The 21,849-nt window shown below is 34.2% G+C and overlaps 1 protein-coding gene across 10 annotated transcripts in view; it reads left to right on the top strand.

Moving 5' to 3' along the window:
- Epac (Exchange protein directly activated by cAMP) overlaps positions 1–21,641 on the top strand; it is an 87,617-nt gene extending 65,976 nt beyond the window's left edge. For 9 of the 10 annotated variants that reach the window (XM_017612308.1, XM_017612306.1, XM_017612314.1 and 6 more), the window contains 14 exons: positions 3,047–3,133; positions 3,968–4,109; positions 4,354–4,540; positions 9,022–9,167; positions 10,843–10,987; positions 12,927–13,103; positions 13,844–14,005; positions 15,717–15,870; positions 15,936–16,143; positions 16,196–16,449; positions 17,063–17,233; positions 19,261–19,394; positions 20,507–20,856; positions 20,965–21,641. In XM_017612308.1, the coding sequence (XP_017467797.1) occupies positions 3,047–3,133; positions 3,968–4,109; positions 4,354–4,540; positions 9,022–9,167; positions 10,843–10,987; positions 12,927–13,103; positions 13,844–14,005; positions 15,717–15,870; positions 15,936–16,143; positions 16,196–16,449; positions 17,063–17,233; positions 19,261–19,394; positions 20,507–20,856; positions 20,965–21,092 (2,445 nt within the window). In that variant the 3' untranslated portion in view covers positions 21,093–21,641. Of the gene's footprint in view, positions 1–3,046; positions 3,134–3,967; positions 4,110–4,353; positions 4,541–9,021; positions 9,168–10,842; positions 10,988–12,926; positions 13,104–13,843; positions 14,006–15,716; positions 15,871–15,935; positions 16,144–16,195; positions 16,450–17,062; positions 17,234–19,260; positions 19,395–20,506; positions 20,857–20,964 lie in introns of those variants that run through there. The other variant, XM_017612316.1, reaches the window with a different exon arrangement.
- Positions 21,642–21,849: the final 208 nt, after the last annotated feature.

Genomic DNA, 21,849 nt, shown 5'->3' with positions numbered 1-21,849 from the left:
ATTTAAAATATTTATAGCTTCGAGTTCAGAAACCTATAAAGTGTTTAAAGAATGCAATAAAAATTATTTTATTATGATTAATTTATGTTTTTAGTTACCAATAATTGTTGTTTTTCACTTGAACTCCCAAGGTCTTTTTCATATTCCATAAATTCATGCTTTTCCTTAAATGGGCTTCTTGGTAGATCGCCCTTTGCGTTTGCACCAGTCTGCCAATAAGTCACATACTTAATAACTTTCTTAAATTGAATATTTAACAAACTACTTACATACTTATAAAATATTGTGATTGAAGAAAAATTGTCAACAAAACTAAAATTTTTTCTTGTGCTGACAAATTACTACAAGCCTCTTTATATTATATTTTTTTGTTTTATCGTTTACGAGCTTTTCTCTAACTTTTTGGCGATACGAGAATTCCTCGTAAAACATAATGTTCGTAAAATGTACGTTTTCTTGCTGGCTGGGTTTCAACGATGAAAATGAAAAAAAAATAAAAATACATTGAGTAAAAGATGACTCTATGATGTGAGAAACTAAAATTCCATTTTTTTAAATTTCTATTGTTGCACTCGAAATTCATTCAAAAATTGTTATATACATGAAGAAAGAAATATACATACATATATGTGCATAAGGAATATGGTGTAAAAATCTTAAATGCCAATATTTAATCACTTTTAAATAATATGGCTTTCAAGTTAAGGCGTGCGACTAAACTTGTTAGATGACTGCGTATGGTGCTACGTGGCGTATACGTTATATACGCAGGTATGGGTATACATATGAGCAGGGAACGGATTTTATGGAAACTGCCTTTTTTTCTGCTAAAGAGATAGAGTATATTCGATTAAGAATGTCCACGATTTAGCTTTCCCTGATTCCATATATACACATTTGATGTTGCCTTTTTTTGCCTTTTTTAAGATATTTGCCTTTTCTACCTTTAAAAGAGTGACTATAGCATTTACAATTTTTTTTTTAAGATTAAAAAATATAGACATGCCCATGCGGTTTATAGAAGCGCAGGGACCTCTTGCCAAATTGGTGTTGGAAAAATTAAAAGCCGTTTTCTCAGTTAACGTAGGCTTAGAGACAATAAGGGGTGTGGATAAAATTGTAAAGGGCGAAGAAAACGCCCTTATTCGTGATAATATGAACGTTTCAAACGTTCCATATTTAAATTGGCGCCCAATTGTATCAACTCACGTCGAGCGCACATTTAGTACATTCAAGGCTTTTCTTCGCGAAAATCGAATGAAAATGCTGCCAGAAAACTTCAAAATGCATCTTGTGGTTCAATGTTACTACAACTATACAGATTAAAGTTTTATGAGTTAGAAACTCGAAAGGATAAAATAGTCAAAGATTCAAAGTACAAATTTTTCATATAATGAAACTAGTTCATAGTTTTTCTCTTTTTACTTGTAATATAAACATTTCTAAAATAAATGTATTTTTTGATTGTTCTTCGTATTTTCTGTCTTTTTTAGTGCCTTATTTTGCTTTTTTTGCAATACCTTTTTTTTGCCTTTTCCTGCCTTTTTCGCTATTTTATTTTGCCTTTGTTATAGGTTTTTAGGTCCTAAAAATCCGTTCCCTGCATATGAGCATGAGTGGTTATTTCTGCTTTTTTCAACCGACTTCACAAAACGACGATCGTCGGAATATTTTTTTTTACGTATTTACCGCATAACTTTGGACAACGTGAACCGATTTCTATAATTCTTTTTTTAAAGGAAAGATGTTGCCTCACCTACTAATTTGGTTTAATTCCGAACATTATATCATGATGAAATTAACGATAATCTTAAATTTTTATATGAGAGCTGAAGTTGGTTTTTTTTTTGCTTAAAAACTACTTGTTTAGTATATCTTTTTTAAGATTTCATATAAACACAATTTCGCGATGGAATCTTGTTCTTTATAAAAAACTGAATATAATGCATTTTCGAAGATAGGTGAACCACCATTTTTGACCAAAAACACGTTTTTGTCGATAAATGCAACAACTCGTGGAATTCGCTGATATTGGTAAACTTTTTCTCGTGCGTTCGTTTATCAATGATTTTTTTTCCTCGTACATTGAGTCCTTCGGACGATTGGTTTGGGGTACACCTACCAGAGATGCAAAAGTAGGTACAATTGTACTTTCTTCACTTCTTCTTCAGCACTTTACTTAGCTATCCTCAAATTCGTGTTTTTTTTTCTATTAATTTTAACGCTTACTTTCACTAAGTCAAATTCAATGGCATTTTCGGTAAAATGAGTTAAAACAAATTGTCAAATGGGAATTAAAAAATGGTCTTTTGATCGATTTAGATCAGAATAGGCCATCAGGCGTGTACATGCGCTGCTAAAGCGGCTATTTCTAAGTTTTTGGCCCATAATAAATATCATCGATAAAGGTAGGGATAAAAGAAAGAAAGTTGTGTCAAAATATGTCGACAAATTTTGTTGTCAAAATATGACATATGTCTTCACATTTCATATTTTCTTTGGATGAGAACTAAAGCTATTGCTTCGAAGTTACTTACGGCAATTTGATTATTTTCTCTAGGCTTGCTGCACCTATCAAAAGGAATTGGATAAATTAGCAGACTTTTCCTGTTATTTTATAAAAATCTGGATAAAGAAGTACACTTCGCAAATCCATCTTTTGTATTCATGTTTTAAATAAAATTTATAAAAAAAAAAAAAAAAAAAAATAAATGTTTCAACTTTTTTTTATGTACAATGTGTCTCATTTAGGTACATTTATTTTATAATATTATGTACAATCTGAAATTTCCAACTTTAGGATTTTGGAGAGGCAAAATTTTAAGCAATTATATGAAAAAAAAATGGCAATGGTGCGCAGTTTTAAAGTGACTCACTGTACATTGCAAAATGAATTGTAATGAATTCCGAATTCGCCCCGTTGCTGTTGCGAATGACTGAATTTAGGGATTCCCTAATTTTTATTCATACATATTTCTAATTCTTTTAAATCTTTACCAATGCTGCAAACAACATAAACCGAATCAAACATCAACATCATGCTCAGTCACCGAGTCCTAATATGAATCGGATGGGATGGGCTCTGCGTATTCTTCTCGTCGCTGATAGCTCAAGTTGTCTGAGGGATAGAAAAGTAAGTGAACACTATATAATATATATATATATATATATATAGAACATACATATGTACATACGAATGTATTTGAAATGTCTATTTTGCTATTGGGCTAGAAGTTGCTTTCTGTGTTTCTCCAATTTTGCCCAGGTGTTATGGCAATACTCTGTACAAATTTCGTGCTATTCTGTCCATCCGTTTAGGCTGCAATCTGGCACATATTTACATACATACATACATACATATGTAATTCCACAAATATATAGTAGATATCTATCCTTCTCTTAGGGTAAAATAATTTTTGGGAATATCTCTTACCTATCGTGTAAGTTGTAAGTCCAAATATTTCTTTTCAATTGGCGAAATTATATTCTAAATATGAGCAAAATCGGCAAGTAAATGCAGCAGCGAGAAAATTTTTGGTAGAAATTAATTATTTTCAAATATGAATCGAATCGGGCTAGCCGTTCAGTAGTTTAGTGACATTTAATGTACAGAAAACTGAGAAATTGTGAAATCGTGACGTCTCAGCATTCTTCATTTATTCGGCAACAACAAAAAAAAGTTTTGAATTTTTTTTTAATCGAAAAACCTTCCACACAGAAGGTCCAAAAAAGTACTTTTTACACAATTTAAATCGGTTCAGCCGTTTGGTTTGGTTTTTATATATATAGATAGAATAGAAGATAGATTGTAAAAAAAAATTTACAATATATACAAATGTATGATAGATACTATCAATAAATATGTACATATGCATGTATGTATGTATACTAATGCAATGCATAGTAAAGATATGCATACCTATTCACATGCTCATACATATGTATGTGTATTTAATTCTCTGTCCAGGTTGCTGGAAAATTAATACGGAAATGTGCACCTGGCACCGAATTAGTGGACTGGCTGGTGAATTTATCATCCATCGTTCACACCCGCGCCCAGGCAGCTGGTATGTGGCAAGCGCTGCTCGAAGAAGGAGTGCTATCGCATGGTGAGTTACACTCAGAAAAAAGCCAGCCAAATATATTCCTCTCAACACATGATTTGGTAACTATAAACAAATAATGTAACTATAACCAAATCATGTGTTGATAAAAACATATTTAGTTGACGTAACTAAACTCTTTTCTCAGTGTACTTTAATTAAAACTTCTTAAAAAATTTTCTCTACATACTACTCGTGCATAAATATATATTTAAATGTAATATTTTTTTTTGTGTTCCTATGTTGGTAGTTAATAAAGAGCAACCTTTTAAGGATAAATGTTTCTTATATCGGTTCCGTGTTGACGAGGAGGGCACAGCTGGTGGATACCCAACTACCGAGGACATTAATGCGGCCAATGACTATATCCGCGAGTCTCTCAGCACGCTTTTTCAACGAAGCCCGGATGCAACACTGCGAATGATTTTACGCAAACCGTAAGTATACTTTTTCGCGCAAAAAAAAAATGTTATTCATCAAAAGCTAATAAGCGCATACAAATGAATACACATAAGTATCGTGAATTTGCTTACATATGTCCCTACATACATATGTCCCTACTTGCATAGAAGAGGAAATTTGGAGGAAGAAATGATATTTCACAAGTTTTTACTGTGCACATTGTACTTAGGCTCAAGGCCTCCCTATCGCTCCTAAAACCATTTTGATCTTCGCGGGCATTTTAGAAGATCCCTGTCCAAGGCTGCCAACTATCCTTAGCTATAAGGTGCCATATTGTAGATAAAAAAGTGCCAAATAGAAAAATCAAATTAGCCAAAAAAGGTGCCATTAAAACGAGAACCACATTTGTAAAATAAAAGTGTAACGCCAAAACAAGATAAACCAGCTGTATAAACTTTTAAAATCAGAAAGTTTTAGTGGAGAAAATACGCAAAAATGTATCGAAATATTGCTGCTTTCCAAAAGTGCCATTTTGAACAATGCTATGAAGCAAACGCCAATAAAACAAATTTGTGTTATTTCTCAATTAAAAGTGAAATAACACAAATTTGCTTTGTTTTATTTTTTTGTTGACTAATAAGAGCAACTAACATTTGAAAAAATTTTGGTCGGATGACATAAGACCCACGGCCATACTGGAAATTGACATCATGACCACATAAAGTGCCGTTTGAAATGGTCACAATGTCAATTGATATTAAGACCGTTGTGAATTTTCCTTTATGACCACCTACGGCATTTCGGATTGACCTTATGACCATTTTGAAAAAAAATAAATCATAATAAAATGCCACTAGTTCACTGTTGAAAACAGCTACCGAACTCAAAGTTTCAACAAAAATTAGTACATGAATAAGTTAAACAGACGGATATGTATGAAAAAAAAGAAATGAATATTTGTATATATATGCCACGCTGCGTTCGCCTTCACTCTCGCGGAGCTGACGGGTTGTTGTAGCTCATTTCATTTTTTAACCGACTTCAAAAAAAGTAGAAGGTTATCAATTCGTCGGAATGTGTATATATTTTTTATGTACTATCCACCGATTTCCATAATTCTTTTTTCATCGGAAAGGTGGTTCCATATTAAGTTTGTTTAGATCGGATAATTAGATCATGAAAAAATTAACGGTGCACCTAATTTTTTATATGGGAATTGAAGTCGGTTTTGTTTTTTGCTTAAAAATTACTTGTTTTTTTATTTTAATAATGTCATTGTTACTTTGTTGTAATTATTCTCACTCGTAAAAAGTTGTTTTATAATTTCTAAACAGAAATCTTCAAAAGTTCAATGAAACCTTAATGGCTTTATTTCCATTTCCTGTTAGATTAAGGATATATCGAAATGATGGTTTTATTTCCAATCGCAAAAGGAAATAAAGTCATTATGGTTTTATTGCATATGGCGTTATTGCAATCCACCTGCTTGTACCGAATATATGTACGTTCAGATTTAGAAGTCTGAAGAGTAGGCACTATTCTACCTACTTTAACTTAATACTTCCATCCGTCAGCAAAATAGTATAGACAAGCAATGGGAATTAAGATAAAATTTGTTTTATTTTAAACCAGTAGTAGCCGGAAAGGTTTAGGAGTAGAGTGTACGTGTGCTTGTACTTACGCATTTAGCCTTAAGTCACAGTATAAGTAACTAGTTTGTAATTGTAGCAAATAATAGTTGGCCACCCTAGTTTATAAGACTAGCAGCAATAAGACTCGTTGTAATCCTAGCGATTAAACTCGATTGTAAAGGACACGCCATTTTTAAAATAAATGAGATTCATTCGATGTCTGCTAACGAGGACTTTGGACGTTTTTATTTAACCACTTTGCCTTCTGCATATTTAACAACTACTATTGGAAATAAAGCAAAACTCAGATTTTGGTATTATTTCCCATTTAAAAATCGACGGCTGAGTGGAAGATTGACCTATGTCGGCAGCCGGTTCGAAAACGCCGTATCTCAGAAAACTTTTCAAGAACGCCCTACTTTAGAATTTGATTGAAACACCCCTATGTCAGAATTTTCTTCACAAACGCCTTAATTCAACCACTGAAAATATGTTGAGATAGGGCGGGGCTATCACAACAACTTCTTTTATGGAAACTTTAAATTACAACAGTAATTGCTGGTTTGGTGTTACTTCTTAAAGATTTTCCATCTGATGATTTCATAGGAAATATTACATAATAAAATTTTGTTGCCAAATTATGAATATCTTAATAACACGGATTATTGTTCAAGAAATATTTTTTTCAAAAAAGTATAACTAATTTGTAGGGCCGAGTAGGATATTCATTCCTTTACCAAAAAGTAATGCAAGGGGTCCTTTAAGGATGTATGAAAAGAATGGCCGCGCAAACTCGCGCCAAAATGAGCGGCCACTTGTATTACACTAGACCAACTTTAGCAGTTGTTCCAAATAACATAAAGTATATAGAACACTACGGATTAATATAATTTTTCTATACAAGCCTGAAGTCAATTTTCAAAAACCGAAAATAACGAATCCAATATGGCGTCCAAGAATTTAAAAAATTGCTGAATTTTCATGAAATTTGGTATTTTGGGGTTCTTAGGTTCCCTTATTACAAATTTCAAACTAGTTTTAGAAAATTAAGAATTCAAAATCCAATATGGCGTCCGAGATTTAAATAAATTATTGAATTTTTTTGAAATTTGCTATTTAGAGGTTCGCATTCATGGCAACTCCGAAGGCTGTTATCGGAAGTTATCGTTACCGAATATGACGCCCTTCCTTACTGGACACATCTGTCATACTTCTGTATCCAATATGGCGCTCAGGAGTTTAAAAAACTACTAAATTTTCATGACATTTGGTATTGCTTTTGGTATGCCTTTGCCAGTAGGGCATTTTTCTGAGGAAGCCCAGGAGGTTCGCAACAAAGACTTCAGATGGTATCATTTACGAAAATTCAAACCTAAATAACGTTATTTAAAAATGAGAAAACTTTAGTTTGAGAAATCACCAATTTGGTATAAAATAAAATAAAAATCTTAAAAAATTGTTTGGGCTGATCATATAGAAGGCGGCCCCAACTATCCCCCATTTATAAATTTAATTATTGTTATTAATTCATAATTTGATCATAAATTCATTTTAAATTTGTTCGATCAAATACAATAAATCAGTAATTTTGCTTAACAAATATATTGTGTTACTCAACTAAAAACGATAGTGGATTTGACAGATTTCAACTGAAAAAGTTTGAATGTAGTATAGAACTCGAGATCAGTGAGCCTTAAAACCTAGTACGTTTACTTCTTGGGAAATTCTCCTTATTTTTAGAGAAATTGACAGCCCATTCGACAGCTGGCAAATCTCAAGGTTTTAATTTCACGTAAAATTCGTGACTGGCGTATCTAAAACCCTTACCAGTAGCATTTCAAAAAACAATTTCTTATTTTCAGAAAAATTAACAGTCAATTTGACAGCTGTCAACTCTCAAAGCTTCAATTTGACGTAAAATTCGTGATCAGCATGTTTAAAAACCTTATCAGTAACGTTTTAAAAAAGATTCTTTGATTTCTATAAAAACTTGTGAAAAAACTGTGAAACTTTTAATTTGACATAGAATTCGTGACTAGCGTGCCTAAAAACCTAATAAGTGGTATTTTCCCATGGTGTAATAATAACAAGGTGTTGTCAGTAACTTAACCTCACNGGCCGCGCAAACTCGCGCCAAAATGAGCGGCCACTTGTATTACACTAGACCAACTTTAGCAGTTGTTCCAAATAACATAAAGTATATAGAACACTACGGATTAATATAATTTTTCTATACAAGCCTGAAGTCAATTTTCAAAAACCGAAAATAACGAATCCAATATGGCGTCCAAGAATTTAAAAAATTGCTGAATTTTCATGAAATTTGGTATTTTGGGGTTCTTAGGTTCCCTTATTACAAATTTCAAACTAGTTTTAGAAAATTAAGAATTCAAAATCCAATATGGCGTCCGAGATTTNGCAGCCCCTCTAATTTTTAGCGTAAAACATAGCTTCTCCGACCACTGTGTGCCCCCTTTGTATGTAATTCATACAATACCCACTGGGAAAATAGGTAAGCACCTTACGAGGTGAGCCATGTTTTCTTTCAGTTTTTAGTACCAAAATTGTCATCATGGCCAATGTCATCTACTAGTAAAGCACAAAGTGAACACCTCCAACGACACATTACGTTGTCAGTTGCAAAGTAACGTGCAGCCGAAGTTATCTCCAAGCGCCGAACTACTCCGAGCGACTTCNCGATAGTGGATTTGACAGATTTCAACTGAAAAAGTTTGAATGTAGTATAGAACTCGAGATCAGTGAGCCTTAAAACCTAGTACGTTTACTTCTTGNTTTAAATTTTTCATACTACTGTAAAATCATCGTTTGCCGTTCATAAGGAAATTTCTAGCTGTTACACATATGCACATATGTTCTTATTACAGATCTCACGAACGCACTCCTGAAGAATTGGAATTGATATTTGAGGAGCTCCTTCATATCACCGCTCTTTCACACTTGTCGACGAGCATTAAGCGTGAGCTGTCTTCCATAATTGTTTTTGAATCGCATGCTCAGGCCGGGACTATACGTAAGTTAAAACAGATTTAAAAACAAATAGGTTTATCTACATACATATTTATGTATGTATGTATGTACATTAGACTGCATACAAAAAAAATCGGTACTGTTTTTCCATTGGAATTATAAAATCTGTTATATTTTAAGACGCCCACCAAAATGTTTCGGAAAAATATTAAGATTTAAGCGCGCTGGACCGATTTGAAAATACCTCCAAAAATGGAGTTTTTTATGAATAAAAATAGTTTCTTAAAGATGTTTTTTGAAAAAATCTCCTCAAATGACAAAAAGATAGGATGAACGACCATCATTCAAAGTTGAACTAAGATATGTTGATAAGATATTTGAAAAAAGAAATTACTGAAAAAACTACTTTTTTTGAGCATAAATAAATAGAGTGGGAAAATACTTTTCTACCGAGATCACATATGTAAGTCTAAATCAGAATGGTTTTGGCCCAGTTATTTAAGTTTTTCGTAAATCAATCTTTGAAAAAAGTAAAAAAAAGCATCATAATCTCATTATTGCGATTCCGTTGAAACGATTTTTAAATATTTTGATGCGATTTTTTAAGCTTAATCGTTTTTTGTTATCTGAGGGGATTTATTTCAAAAAGTTCTTTAAGAAACTATTTTTATTCATAAAAAACTCTATTTTTGGAGGTACATTAAAATCGGACCAGCTCGCTTAAATCTTAACATTTTTCCGAAATATTTTGGTGGACGGGTTCAAATATAATAAATTTTATAATCACAGTCTAATGTACATATGTACATATGTATGAAGAACGTTGAAAGTTTAAATTTGAAACTAAGTAATTAATTTATTAAATATGCAATTTATTATATCTTTATAAGAAGTATTAGCATTTAGTTGGTTGCCTGACGGATAATCGAAATACGATAATACATACATATTTAGAAAATTCCTTGTGTTGTTATTGTGCCATCTCAAGTTCCCTTGCCCCCCCTTCCCCTTATTAGAAAAAATTTTACAGATTCCTGTAACAATGAACAATGTAGGTACATATGTACACATTAGACCGTACCAGAAAAAAAGTTCGCCCTATAAACCTGAGTCTAAAGTATTTTTGCAAGGCATTCTTTTTTTGCCCAACGTATATTTTTAAATGCTTCATGTTATATCTTCGGTATTTATAGTCGGATAAAGAATGATATATCGATGTTCTTGCCTCGAGAAGACAGTTTTGAACGCAAAGTTCATTGACCTCAAGTACCCCATTTTAGTACTTGCCCACCAGATCTCAGTTCTGATGTCAAAAACATTTGTATTTCTTGCAATTTTAATCCCAACAAATATCCTGCAAGTGCCTGTCAATTTATGCTTGGTCTAACGATTCTTGCTCTGATATATTTAGTTTAAAATGTAATTTAAGCGATTAAAAAGATTTTAAGTACAAATTTAATAATCGTACTATACACACAAGGAAAAATTCAAGTGAATCAAATACATAATTTGCTTGAATAAATCGAGTTTAAGGTCTGAATTAAAAAAAAAAAATATTGGCTTATATTTTTTTCAAATTTTTCTTTTTCTGTTTCGACCATTATTGAAATTTATCTGTTTTTTTTTCTCCAACAACGATATGGGCCTGGCTGAATGATTTCGTAACTCGAATCACAACCATGATGATTGTCGGAATGCCTGACTCGAAAAAATCACAGTATTTAATCAGGGCGACGAAGGTCGATCCTGGTATATTTTGCTCAAAGGCTCAGTGGATGTTGTGATACATGGCAAAGGCACTGTGGCAACTCTTAAGACTGGTGATGATTTTGGTAAACTCGCTTTAATAAACGACGCGCCCAGGTAAGTGAAAGGAAGATTAAACACGTTATATATATATTTTTTTTTCCTATATTTTATAGGATGGTGAAATTCGTTAAAACAAAAATTTAATTCTAGAGTCGTTTAGTGATTATCTACTTAAGGTGTTGCTCAGTAACGTTTTGCAAAAAATGCCCTCTCAGAGTCCGTTAACGATTCATTAACGATACTTAATGAGCATCAAAATTAAGTAAAGAAAAACTTTACTTAGCTTTTTAACGAATAATTATAAAATTTTTTTGGAACCAAGTTCAACCCAAAGGTCTTGGCACTTAAAATTTTCTTCTGAATTTCTTTTCTACTATGTTTTCTAAGTTATTTAAGACCGAAAAGATGTAATAGATGTGCAGAGTACACTTGAGAGGCAACACTTCTCAATGCTTTTGAATGGCGGTAAAGGTGGCGCTCTTGCTGAAGGAGAACCCTAGCCTATATATAGGGATGAAGCTCACGTCACTCTACTCGACCAATACGGGATGAGAACAGCAATAAGGCAGCTTAAGAACAACAATGACCCCTTGGGCCGACGGTATACCGGCTGAGCGTATTTCACTTCTTCAATAGATCTTTATATGTTTCAGTAAGCACTTTGTCTTGTCCTCATTCACCGCTAGACCAACCTCTTTAGCCTCTACGGTACGGGGAGAGTCTTAATAAATGACTATAGAAAACACTGAAAATCGGGACTAAATCGGTACAAATATGACTTATACGTCCCGACTTTTAAAAAATATTCAGCGGAACAATTTTCTTAAAATCGGTACTGTCCCGCCAAAATCGGTACGAATGGTCACCGTAGTGATGCCGCAAAAATAAAAATGCCGCAGCTGGGCCATACTTAAATTTTTCCTTTTTGGTTGTTGTTGTTTTCAATTCATATAGATATTCTGGCGAAATCCACTAGAAAGACTAAATTTTTTAACTTTGGTTTTAATATAGCCACGCCCATTTCTAGAATATTCTTTGATTGAAAAAGTTGTGGAACAAATGTTGTTAATGAAGCGATATTCTGCCGAAATCCGCAATAAAATCTGCGTTTTGCAAACTTAACTTTAGTCCTACAATTGCCACGTCCATTTTTAAGGGTTTGTCGCCTTAAAGAAAAATCTTGCCATACAAATATATATATATATGGATAGGTATTCTATCGGGATCCGCAATAAAATTTTACTTCTTTGCAAAAGCCCGCTGTTTAACACCTTTCCAAATATATCTTAAAAAATAAACCATCTCGTCATAAAGAAAAATATTTAAAAAATAGTTCTTGAAAAAGCCCCATTCTTTAACCACGTTTTTTTTTATAGAGAATTAAACAAAAATTACCACGGTATAATTTTAAATCCCTAATTTACTGGTCTTCACTATGCAAATCAACTTCAAAAAGTTCAACTGTTAATAGCTAAGTTAGCTTTAGGGCAATCTTGACCATCTTATATACAGGAATGTTAAGCCCGTTTCTTTAGCTTTAAATCGACGTTAAGATGAAGTCTGTACGATGAGCAGAACCCGAGATATAACGATTTGAAGAAGTACATGATTAGTCAGAATCACGAAAAAATGCAAACTTTGACAGATCATATCTCCGAAGAAAAAAAAAAAAATTCCTCGAATGCGAGTTAGCTTATTTCGCGTATAGAACCCATAAAAAAATGTGAAGCCAATCGACACCAAATTTGGTGTCCGATATGAAAAACAATGTCTCAAATCGTGGAATCAGGTAAAGCTAAATCGTGTACACTCTTAATCGAATATACTCTATTCCATAAAATCCGTTCCCTCTTCATAACTATACCGTAGTTATTTGGTTGCTGAAGAAAAGTTTAAATTTTTGGACTGTTCATTCTTTGGTTCTTGACTAAAATACATACGTTTTCTTATAAGCTGAAATATTAAAATTTATTTCTATTGTTTTGTTTTGTAGAGCTGCTACGATTGTCCTGAAGGAAAACAATTGCCATCTACTCCGCGTTGATAAGGAACACTTCAATCGCATTTTGCGCGATGTGGAGGCAAACACTTTGAGGCTGCAAGAACATGGCAAGGATGTACTAGTGTTGGAGCGAGTGGCCAAGCAGCGCGGACAACATTCCGCATTTAAGTATGTTCTTGATCTCACCCATACATACATACATATGTACATACTATATGTACGTCCATTAGACCGCACCACCTTACAAGAAGAAAAAAAGTTCGCTCTGAGTCTAAAGCATTTTTGCAAAGCGATTTCGATATTGTTTGTTTTGTTTTTGCCGAACCTAGGGGTCGCCTTTTTACCATTTTGACATAACTTCAGCATTTACATTCGGATCTTAAAGTTTTTTTATCCCGAGGAGGCATTTTTTTTGTTCCAAAGTTCATTTTTTTGGTTCAAGTACAGCATGGGTCGCAAATAAAAATTAAAAACGGTGATTTCAATTCTTATATCCAACTTGGTACATACATACGTACATACGTATACTAGAGCCCCACTAAAGCCTTTATTTAAAACTAATCACAACTCATAATTAAAATGTAAGCAGTGTCACTCGCCTTACATTCGTAATGGATTAACTCTATTCGATAGTTTCACGCTTGTTCATGCTGACGACAGCACACATGCTTCCGATTATAAAGGCATGCAACATATTTTAATCCTTCGGACTTAAATCTAATATAATTTCATCCACCAATTAACCACAGTAGCATACCCAATCGAAAAGACTTTGAAACAACCATCCTCGACCCCCCGCCCCCCCTATTTTCATCTACGCACTTGCAATCATGTTTACATGTACATATGTACATATGTATGTATGTATGTGTACATATTTTACTCTCTTTATTATTCTATTCAACCAGATATACGGTCATGTCGGGAACACCATCCAAGATGTTGGAGCATTTGCTGGAAACTCGTCTTGGCGGTCAAGTCAGCGGTTTGGATCCCTTTCTGGACGATTTTTTGCTCACTCACATTGTTTTCATGCCGGTTGTGCAACTAGTGGATGAATTGGCTAATTAATATCCTTTTGTTAAAGCTAAACATGACATTCAAACACGCCTACACATGTAAATTAGAATCACACATACATATACATATACTATATATATATCATATGTCATATCAATAGCTCCGCTATTTCAAAGTGATATTGTTTGCCACTCCTGTTAAATTATTTATTTTTAGGAATTTTCAATTAAAATGCAATTCATTCTCTACCAAAAGCCATATAAAAAGAAGTTTAAAAGTTTGTAAAACACTACAAAAACACGGAACGAATTTTCACCCAAATTTCAGGCTTTTTTCTCAGAAGTCTTAGAATTTTCTTGAGTACACAATTTTATAGCCCATTCAATTTTGAATTAAATTTTTTAAATGGCTAAAAATTACTGTTGATTTTTTTAGAATTTTTTCGCCGAAGCATGTTTTCACACAAGTTGGCATTTTAGTAAAACAAAGTGCCAGTTTGAAGTTAGTAAAAATTGTATTGATTTTTGGGAATTTCTTTCCAGGCAGTTTCTTCCAAAAAAAACACATAAATGGCGAATATACTTTTTACACACGTCATCTTTGTTTCTTCATTCTTTGTTTAAAATCCATTCTTCGTTAAAATATCGATGGCGTTTTTGATTTTTTTGTTTACTTGCCTCCAAACATAGTACATATGTAGGGCTACCAGAAGCCAGAACCCATCGACACCCAGGACACTTATCATACAAGTGAATATGGTGTCAATATATTCCTTATAAGAACAGTTGCTTTGGTCCTGGCGGCACTGTTTTGAAGTAATTTCTGGTATTATAAGCAATGCAGTTTTGCGGCACAATAAAGAATAGGGACCGGTGATGAAACTCAATTCTAATGGGTTTGTTGATAACATTTGTAAGCGGGATTCTTGCGCGGGCGGTGGGAGTTTGGGTTTTAGTGGGTAGCCCAACACGCTTCGGTGGGTGTCCCACACTCGGGAAAGGTAGTATAGAGACTAGCGCCCCCGGCCAGTGCATAAAGCATTTCCCTCTCCTACGAAAAAAAAAACAAAAAAAAAAGTACATAAATAAGAAATAATTAGCAGCTCTGCAAAGAGTTCACTCGGAGGCCGCGAAGGTCCATTGTGATGCCCATGGGGGGTTACCCCAAGCCTATCCCTACATGTCTTCGAACCATTTTAATTTTCTGGCGAATCCCAACAGTTCTTCCAGAGGAGCTTTCCCCAAGATATCCAGGTTCTCGAAGAAATGGCCCCCAAGAAATTTAAGGCGTTTTCCTCGAAGTGCTGGACACTCGCAAAGGAAGTGCTGGACGGATTTTAACTCCTCCTCATCCCTGCAGCTTCTACAGAAATCGTTATGCGGGGCTCCGAGCCTGGCAGCCATGTGGCCAATGGTCCAGTGTCCCGTTAGTATTCCTGCGAGACGCCTGACACTTGATTTTGAAAGCCCTAATAGACTCCTTGTTCTTCGTTCATCGAGCCGTGCCCAGAGCGATCGCGATACCCTGCAGGTGTGCAGATTTTCCCACCTACTGTTGGTAGCTGCCCTAGTCAGTCTCTTGACTAGAGCTTGTAGGGATCTTTGGCATTCTTTAACGCATATCGAGTTAGTCGTTGTCGACCCCAAGGCTTTGATAGCCGCGCCTGACTGTCAACAACGAAGGCAAGTTTAGATGGAGCTCATAATAATAACAAAAAATAATAACAAACACATAAATAAGTCTTCCTTAACCACGTTGCACTTTTCATTGTGATTCGAATGATGGCTCGCAAACACCCGAGGATCGGGAGTACATAATCAATTTCAAGAAGCGCGTTGTGCAATTCATGCAAAAATGGGTGATGGCCGTGCGGCATGCCGCTTTCGATGAGCCAAGTGTCTGTGATTTTATTGAGGTTGGAAAAATTTCATTCGTTTCCGGTTGTTATTAATATTAAACAGAAAAAATGTATTCAATTAGGATTTGGCCGCTGAGATAGAGGCTGATTCAGAATTGAGTGAGGAGACGAGTATCATACACAATGTTTTAACACAAATGGCCCGCTACCAGGAGGACCGCAACCAAAATGCCGGACAGAAATGGAAGCTACCGCCAAATGGCCAACCCATTTGCTTATTCAGTGGCAATGCCACGCCATCAAAAACCGTTATAAGACCTGATGACGACAGTGAGCCATTTAAACAAATAGCCATGCAAATCTATAAGATTTTAATTTACAGTTATATTCCGAGTATATTGCGCGGACCACACCTATTGCACATTACGTTTTCCTTTGCACACCACCGCCGAGCTGATAAAAGCCTGCGCTGCCGACAAGCTACAGTTAAATCGAGGACCAGAAGATCTAATATTAGTGGAAGTCAAATCGAATGGAGAGCGCTCGGTCTTCAAGGATAACGATGTCAGCATTCCTACTGGCCTTAGTCTGAACGGTCGGCTTTTCGTTTCTGTGAAGGATCACTTGGATGCCTTGGTAATTATACACACATGTACTTAAGTATGTACATATGTATGTATGTATATTTATTAAGGTGCATCACCAAATGAAGGTTGCGGGTTTTTTCCACCGGAATTATAAGCACAGTAATTTAAATCAGCATTTAACCATTATTTTAAGATTTTTATTTTTTCACGTAAAAATAATAATTATTGCTCAATTTTAATATCTTGTTCAACATAAATTAAATGAAAATTTTAGGAGTTTTATATTTTCGCTCAGAGATAAATATTATTATTTTGTCTTATTTTTCCACTTAAAAATAATAATTTTTAATCAACTGAAAGGGGCATACAAACGCAACCAACTGAAACTTTGACCTGAAAACATTTAGTCTTATTCCTTTTATAATAGGGTCGCTAGCTCTGAAAAAGATTTAACCGTTTTAACCGTCTCCAATCGGGATCAAAATTTATATGTGATATCTTCGACTGTAGTAGCATCGACGTGTAGGGGTTGAGGCTTAGGAATTCTGATGTAAAAATTTGCTTCCTACATTAAAGGACCACCCTAATATATGTACATCGTTTTATAAACTACGAATATGACAAAGAACTTATAAAGTCAGATTATATTTCCTCCTTAATAGACACCTCTACCCGAACAAGAGGCTCCAACAGAGGGCATGGATGTCGATTTGGAAATATTAAGCACCAAGGAAATAGCCTACCAAATAACACTTTTCGATTGGGATCTCTTCTGGGCCGTACATGAGTACGAACTTCTCTATCACACATTTGGGAGGCACCACTTTGGAAAGGTAAAGTGCATGTATAAATTATTGTTCATGATTGGGGAAATACGATCTAATATATGTAAGTACATGTCTATAAATGTGCATGTGTATGTGTGTTCATACATATCTATTAGGGTGATTGACTCGGTTTTTCCAAGCCGGTTTCCACCGGTTATTTTAAATATCTATAGGCGGTTTTTTGAAATCTTGATTATAAACCGGATTTTTATATCAAACAAATCGGTTTTTTTTTATTTCATGCAAATCTTGACCTCAGAAAAATTTTGAGTTTTACTTTATTTGGAGAAAGGAATGTTTGCCGCTTAAATATTTTATAGGTGTTTGGCCGAGATACTTTTAAATTCGTGCTTTGCTTCTTGATGTTGTGATACAAATGGAGAAATCTTCACTTTTACTCCACCTCCGAAGAACAATTTTTATGGCAGAAGTACACTCGGAGGCTTACCATTGTCTTCCGAGGGCGACCGCTATTTGAAGGAACCTTTTTTGATGTTGCTGGGCCCAGATTTTTTAACCATGGACCTACCGAGTGGCAGTATTCACTTCTAAGCACTCGGCTACGGCGAAAAAAGTCAGAAAAATTGAATCAAAATATTAAAAAAGTTATAATAAGACTAAAGGCGCTGGCCCAATGCCAATGTGTGGTTAAAAAGTGAAGGTCTGTTCCTTTAACATACAGAAATATTTTCCTAGAAAATTCCAGAATATTAGTAAACAAATTTAAATAATAAATACTGCTCAATGGTTCAGATTTATTTTTACATGAATGCGAATTAATGTTTGTATTTCAAAGAAATTCCTAGTGGGAAAATGGGAATGCATTACCTTTTTTACCAAGAAAAGATTAACAACTACAGTTGAACGAAAAGATGCATCGCAATGTAAGGGAGCGGATGGTGTTTGTTTAGTTTTGAAGTCACAATCAAAACAAAAAGTTTGAGATCTAACTCAAGTATGTTTTTTTTTCCAAGTTGTCTTCGATTGCCGCTTTGCTGGTCACGCGTTCAAAACCTGTGGCCCGGACTTTATTTTAATTTTTATTTTAAAATTCGATTTATAGATTCTATTTATAGTTTCTTAAAGCAACATGCGCCACATTACTTTCGTATGAAAACGCTGTAGAGAAATTCTTGCATCTTTTCGTGCATAGCTTATAGGTACTATCCATTACTTTTTGCATTCCCAAACATTACCTTTTCCCACTGGGTCATGGTGGAATTATACCAGGTGAAGTAGTTAGAGTGAGAAGAAAGATTTTGGCACTGCCTTATTTAAAAATTTGCCTATTCTGCCATTTGGCCAGCCTTCATACGTTTACGTTTATATTTAAAATTCTTGACAGTTCTCAAAGCGAAGCAAGCCTGAATTGGGCCAATACCTTAAACGTGAATTGTTCACTGATTTTTATTTGTTTTACTTTTGATCTAAAATAAACTTTGAAATAATTTAGCTTTGCTCTTTTCTAAAAAAAAAAGCTATCCTAACTGTTAATAGTTTTATTGTAATTTTGGTCATGACTTCATACCAACATGAGCATTTTCACTGTAAGAAAACGTATGTAAAATAAAATCGGTTTATATGGTTTTTTCTTAATTTCAAAATCTGGAAACGGGTTTTTCCAAATTGCAATTTGTCGAATAACTTAAAAACCGATTTTGTAATCGGACACCCTAATATTTGTTCAAATATTAAATGCACATAAACTGGTGATAAAATTTTAACGGTGTTTTGGAACTGCGATAAGTTTTCAGCCAAGATTGCTAAGGGGAAAAACGGTAGATGGGTATCTCGTCTCAGCTCTTATTGTTGGGCTTTTATCGTAGAAATACCCCACTATAAACACTTGAACGGGATACCTATTTTACCATGAAAAGTATTAACAGATTTACATAAAACATTCTACAAAGATAACAGTTATAAAATGGAAACGAGCGCTTTCAAGCGAATAAGTCCCAATTAGTTACATTTTCATGATAGAATCAAACTAAAATTATAATTATAAATACTATTACTTCTTTTTATTATTTTAGATTACCGCCAATTTGGATGTATTTTTGCGCCGATTCAACGAATTACAATACTGGATTGTAACTGAAATCGTGTCAACGAGTAGCATGAGTAAACGTGTCGGCTTGTTGAGAAAATTCATCAAACTCGCTGCATAGTAAGTTAAGCTACATCCATATGTACATATATAACTATGTATGTATCGCTCGTTTGGTGGAGGAACACTAAAAAAATAACTTTGTTAATTATTCGGAAAATATTTTAGTCCTTTTCGCTTAAACATTCATTTATAATGATTTTTGCAAAAAATTTAGAGCGTTCGATAGCAATCAAAAAAATGCCAGCCGTTAAAAATTTAGAGAACAAAGTGAGAGTTCGACGCAAAGGAAACTTTGGCTGGTTTTTGCCGTTTTCCAGAAAAAATTATCCAGTAGCAATACAAGAATTTACTTATCTGTATCTTTTACCTTTCTCAGCGTAAAAACTGAGCTTAAGCTGCGACTCGATTTTCAGTACAAATTCTTGGGCTTGAACTCAATCAGTAAAAAAAAATGTAATCTGATTCAAGCTCACTTTTTATTCATGAGAGCAGAGCCATTGTTTCTGCCACTGTCGACTGTCCTATAGTTCTTAGCAGAAATAAACGCTTAAAAGCAATAATGCACCAACGAAAAGGACGCTGTCTAAACTGAATGAGCTCTCACTTAGTACTTATGTATGTACATATGTACATATATTTTTAGTTGATTTTTGTTCAAAGGGAATCTTACCTAAAAATTTTAATGTCATTTTTCCAGAATTTTTAATTTTTTTTAATACGTATATACATTAGGGCGGTAGGACTGCCTCTTTCATATGTCGATTTGATCCACAAACGCTGAGATTGCAGTCGTAATCGCTAAAAACTTTTATTGAGATTATTTATTTATATCTGCAATAATATCATTTTCAATTCAAAAATGGCGTAGTTCGATAAAGAGTATTCTTCCTGCATCTTCTTGTTTGGGGGCGTCTGAAATACAGTTCGAAACCTATTTTCGCAATTTAACAAACTCCAAATTGATTTTACACCCATGGTTCCTTCGGAAAATTCACTTAGAATTTTACACGTAGAATCCTCCTATGCTATATGCGCTTACTAAAAAAAAATGAGCCGCCCTAATGTACACACATAGTAGTTCTAGCAAACGAGCGATATGTACAAACCTATATACATATTTGTAAATTTGCACAGATGCAAAAATAAAGCGAACCGTTTTGCTTTTGTAGCTGCAAGGAATATCAGAATTTAAATGCTTTCTTTGCCGTCGTTATGGGACTCTCAAATATGGCGGTTTCACGTTTGAGTCAAACGTGGGACAAAATTCCTTCAAAATTTCGAAAACTGTTTCAGGAATTCGAGGCTCTCATCGATCCCAGCCGCAATCACCGCGCTTACCGTGTCGTTGTTGGCAAACTACAGCCACCTGTTATACCGTTTATGCCACTTTTGCTCAAAGACATGACATTCGCTCACGAGGGAAACAAAACGAGCTTGGATGGACTGGTTAATTTCGAAAAGATGCATATGATGGCACAGACAATGCGCACAATTCGATTTTGTCGTTCACGTAGTTTGGGTAAGGCTTTGTGTTAAATTACATATGAATGTATGTATGTATGTATGTATGTATGTATGTATGTACCTAACAATAATATTTCCGACGTTGCATCATTTCTCATTACAGGCCTTGAGCCACCATCACCAAAGAGTGAAGCAGAAGTACGCCCCTACATAAGTTGCCTGCGTGTTATTGACAATCAGCGGGTTCTAACGGCTCTGTCACAAAAAATAGAACCGGCTCGCAAGACCTAAGGACAGGTACAGCAACGCAATAAGCCATAAGTTCAAAAGGGCAAATATCAAAAGCGTTACTATTGGAATAATTCAGGCAACATTTAACATCCTCTAAGATTGAGTCAACTAACTATCCTGGAAAACTCCTTGCCCGATACATACAAATTCAAGCCAAATTTTTATTATCATCTTATCTATAAACACATGTGTATGTATATGTACATACGTATGTACACTTAAACAATTTAACATGTATTCATGTGCATGTACATATACTTGTAAATGTACATACATACAAGCGTAGACATAGATATTTTATCGAATTATCGAATTTCAACATTTTACGCATTTAATGCATTCTACATAGTTTTCTTGCATTTTTACACACATTAATTTCTTATTTTGTGTATAATTTAGAAAAAAATTTTATTATTTATTTAGTCAATGATTTTACATATACATACATAACACCACAAAAATTAGAAGTGTATTCATATTATTTACTATATGTATGTATGTATATTAGACTGTGTCAAATAAAACGACTAATTTTTAACCGACTTCACAAAAAAAAGAAGGCTATCAGTTCGTCGGAATATATATATATATATATTTTTTATGTATGTTACCGCATAACTTTGGACCACGTTAACCGATTTCAATAATTATTTTTTTCAAGGAAAGGTGTTACCTCACAGGTGGTACCATTCTAATTTGGTTTACATCCGATCATTGGATCATGAAGAGATTAACGATAATCTTAAATTTTTATATG

The sequence above is a fragment of the Rhagoletis zephyria genome, unplaced genomic scaffold, assembly GCF_001687245.7.
Source record: "Rhagoletis zephyria isolate East Lansing unplaced genomic scaffold, Rhagoletis_zephyria_1.1 Rzeph_scaffold_00522, whole genome shotgun sequence".
NCBI lineage: Eukaryota > Metazoa > Arthropoda > Insecta > Diptera > Tephritidae > Rhagoletis > Rhagoletis zephyria.
The sequence above is the reverse complement of the archived record's forward strand: the minus strand, read 5'-3'. Positions and strand labels throughout refer to the sequence as shown.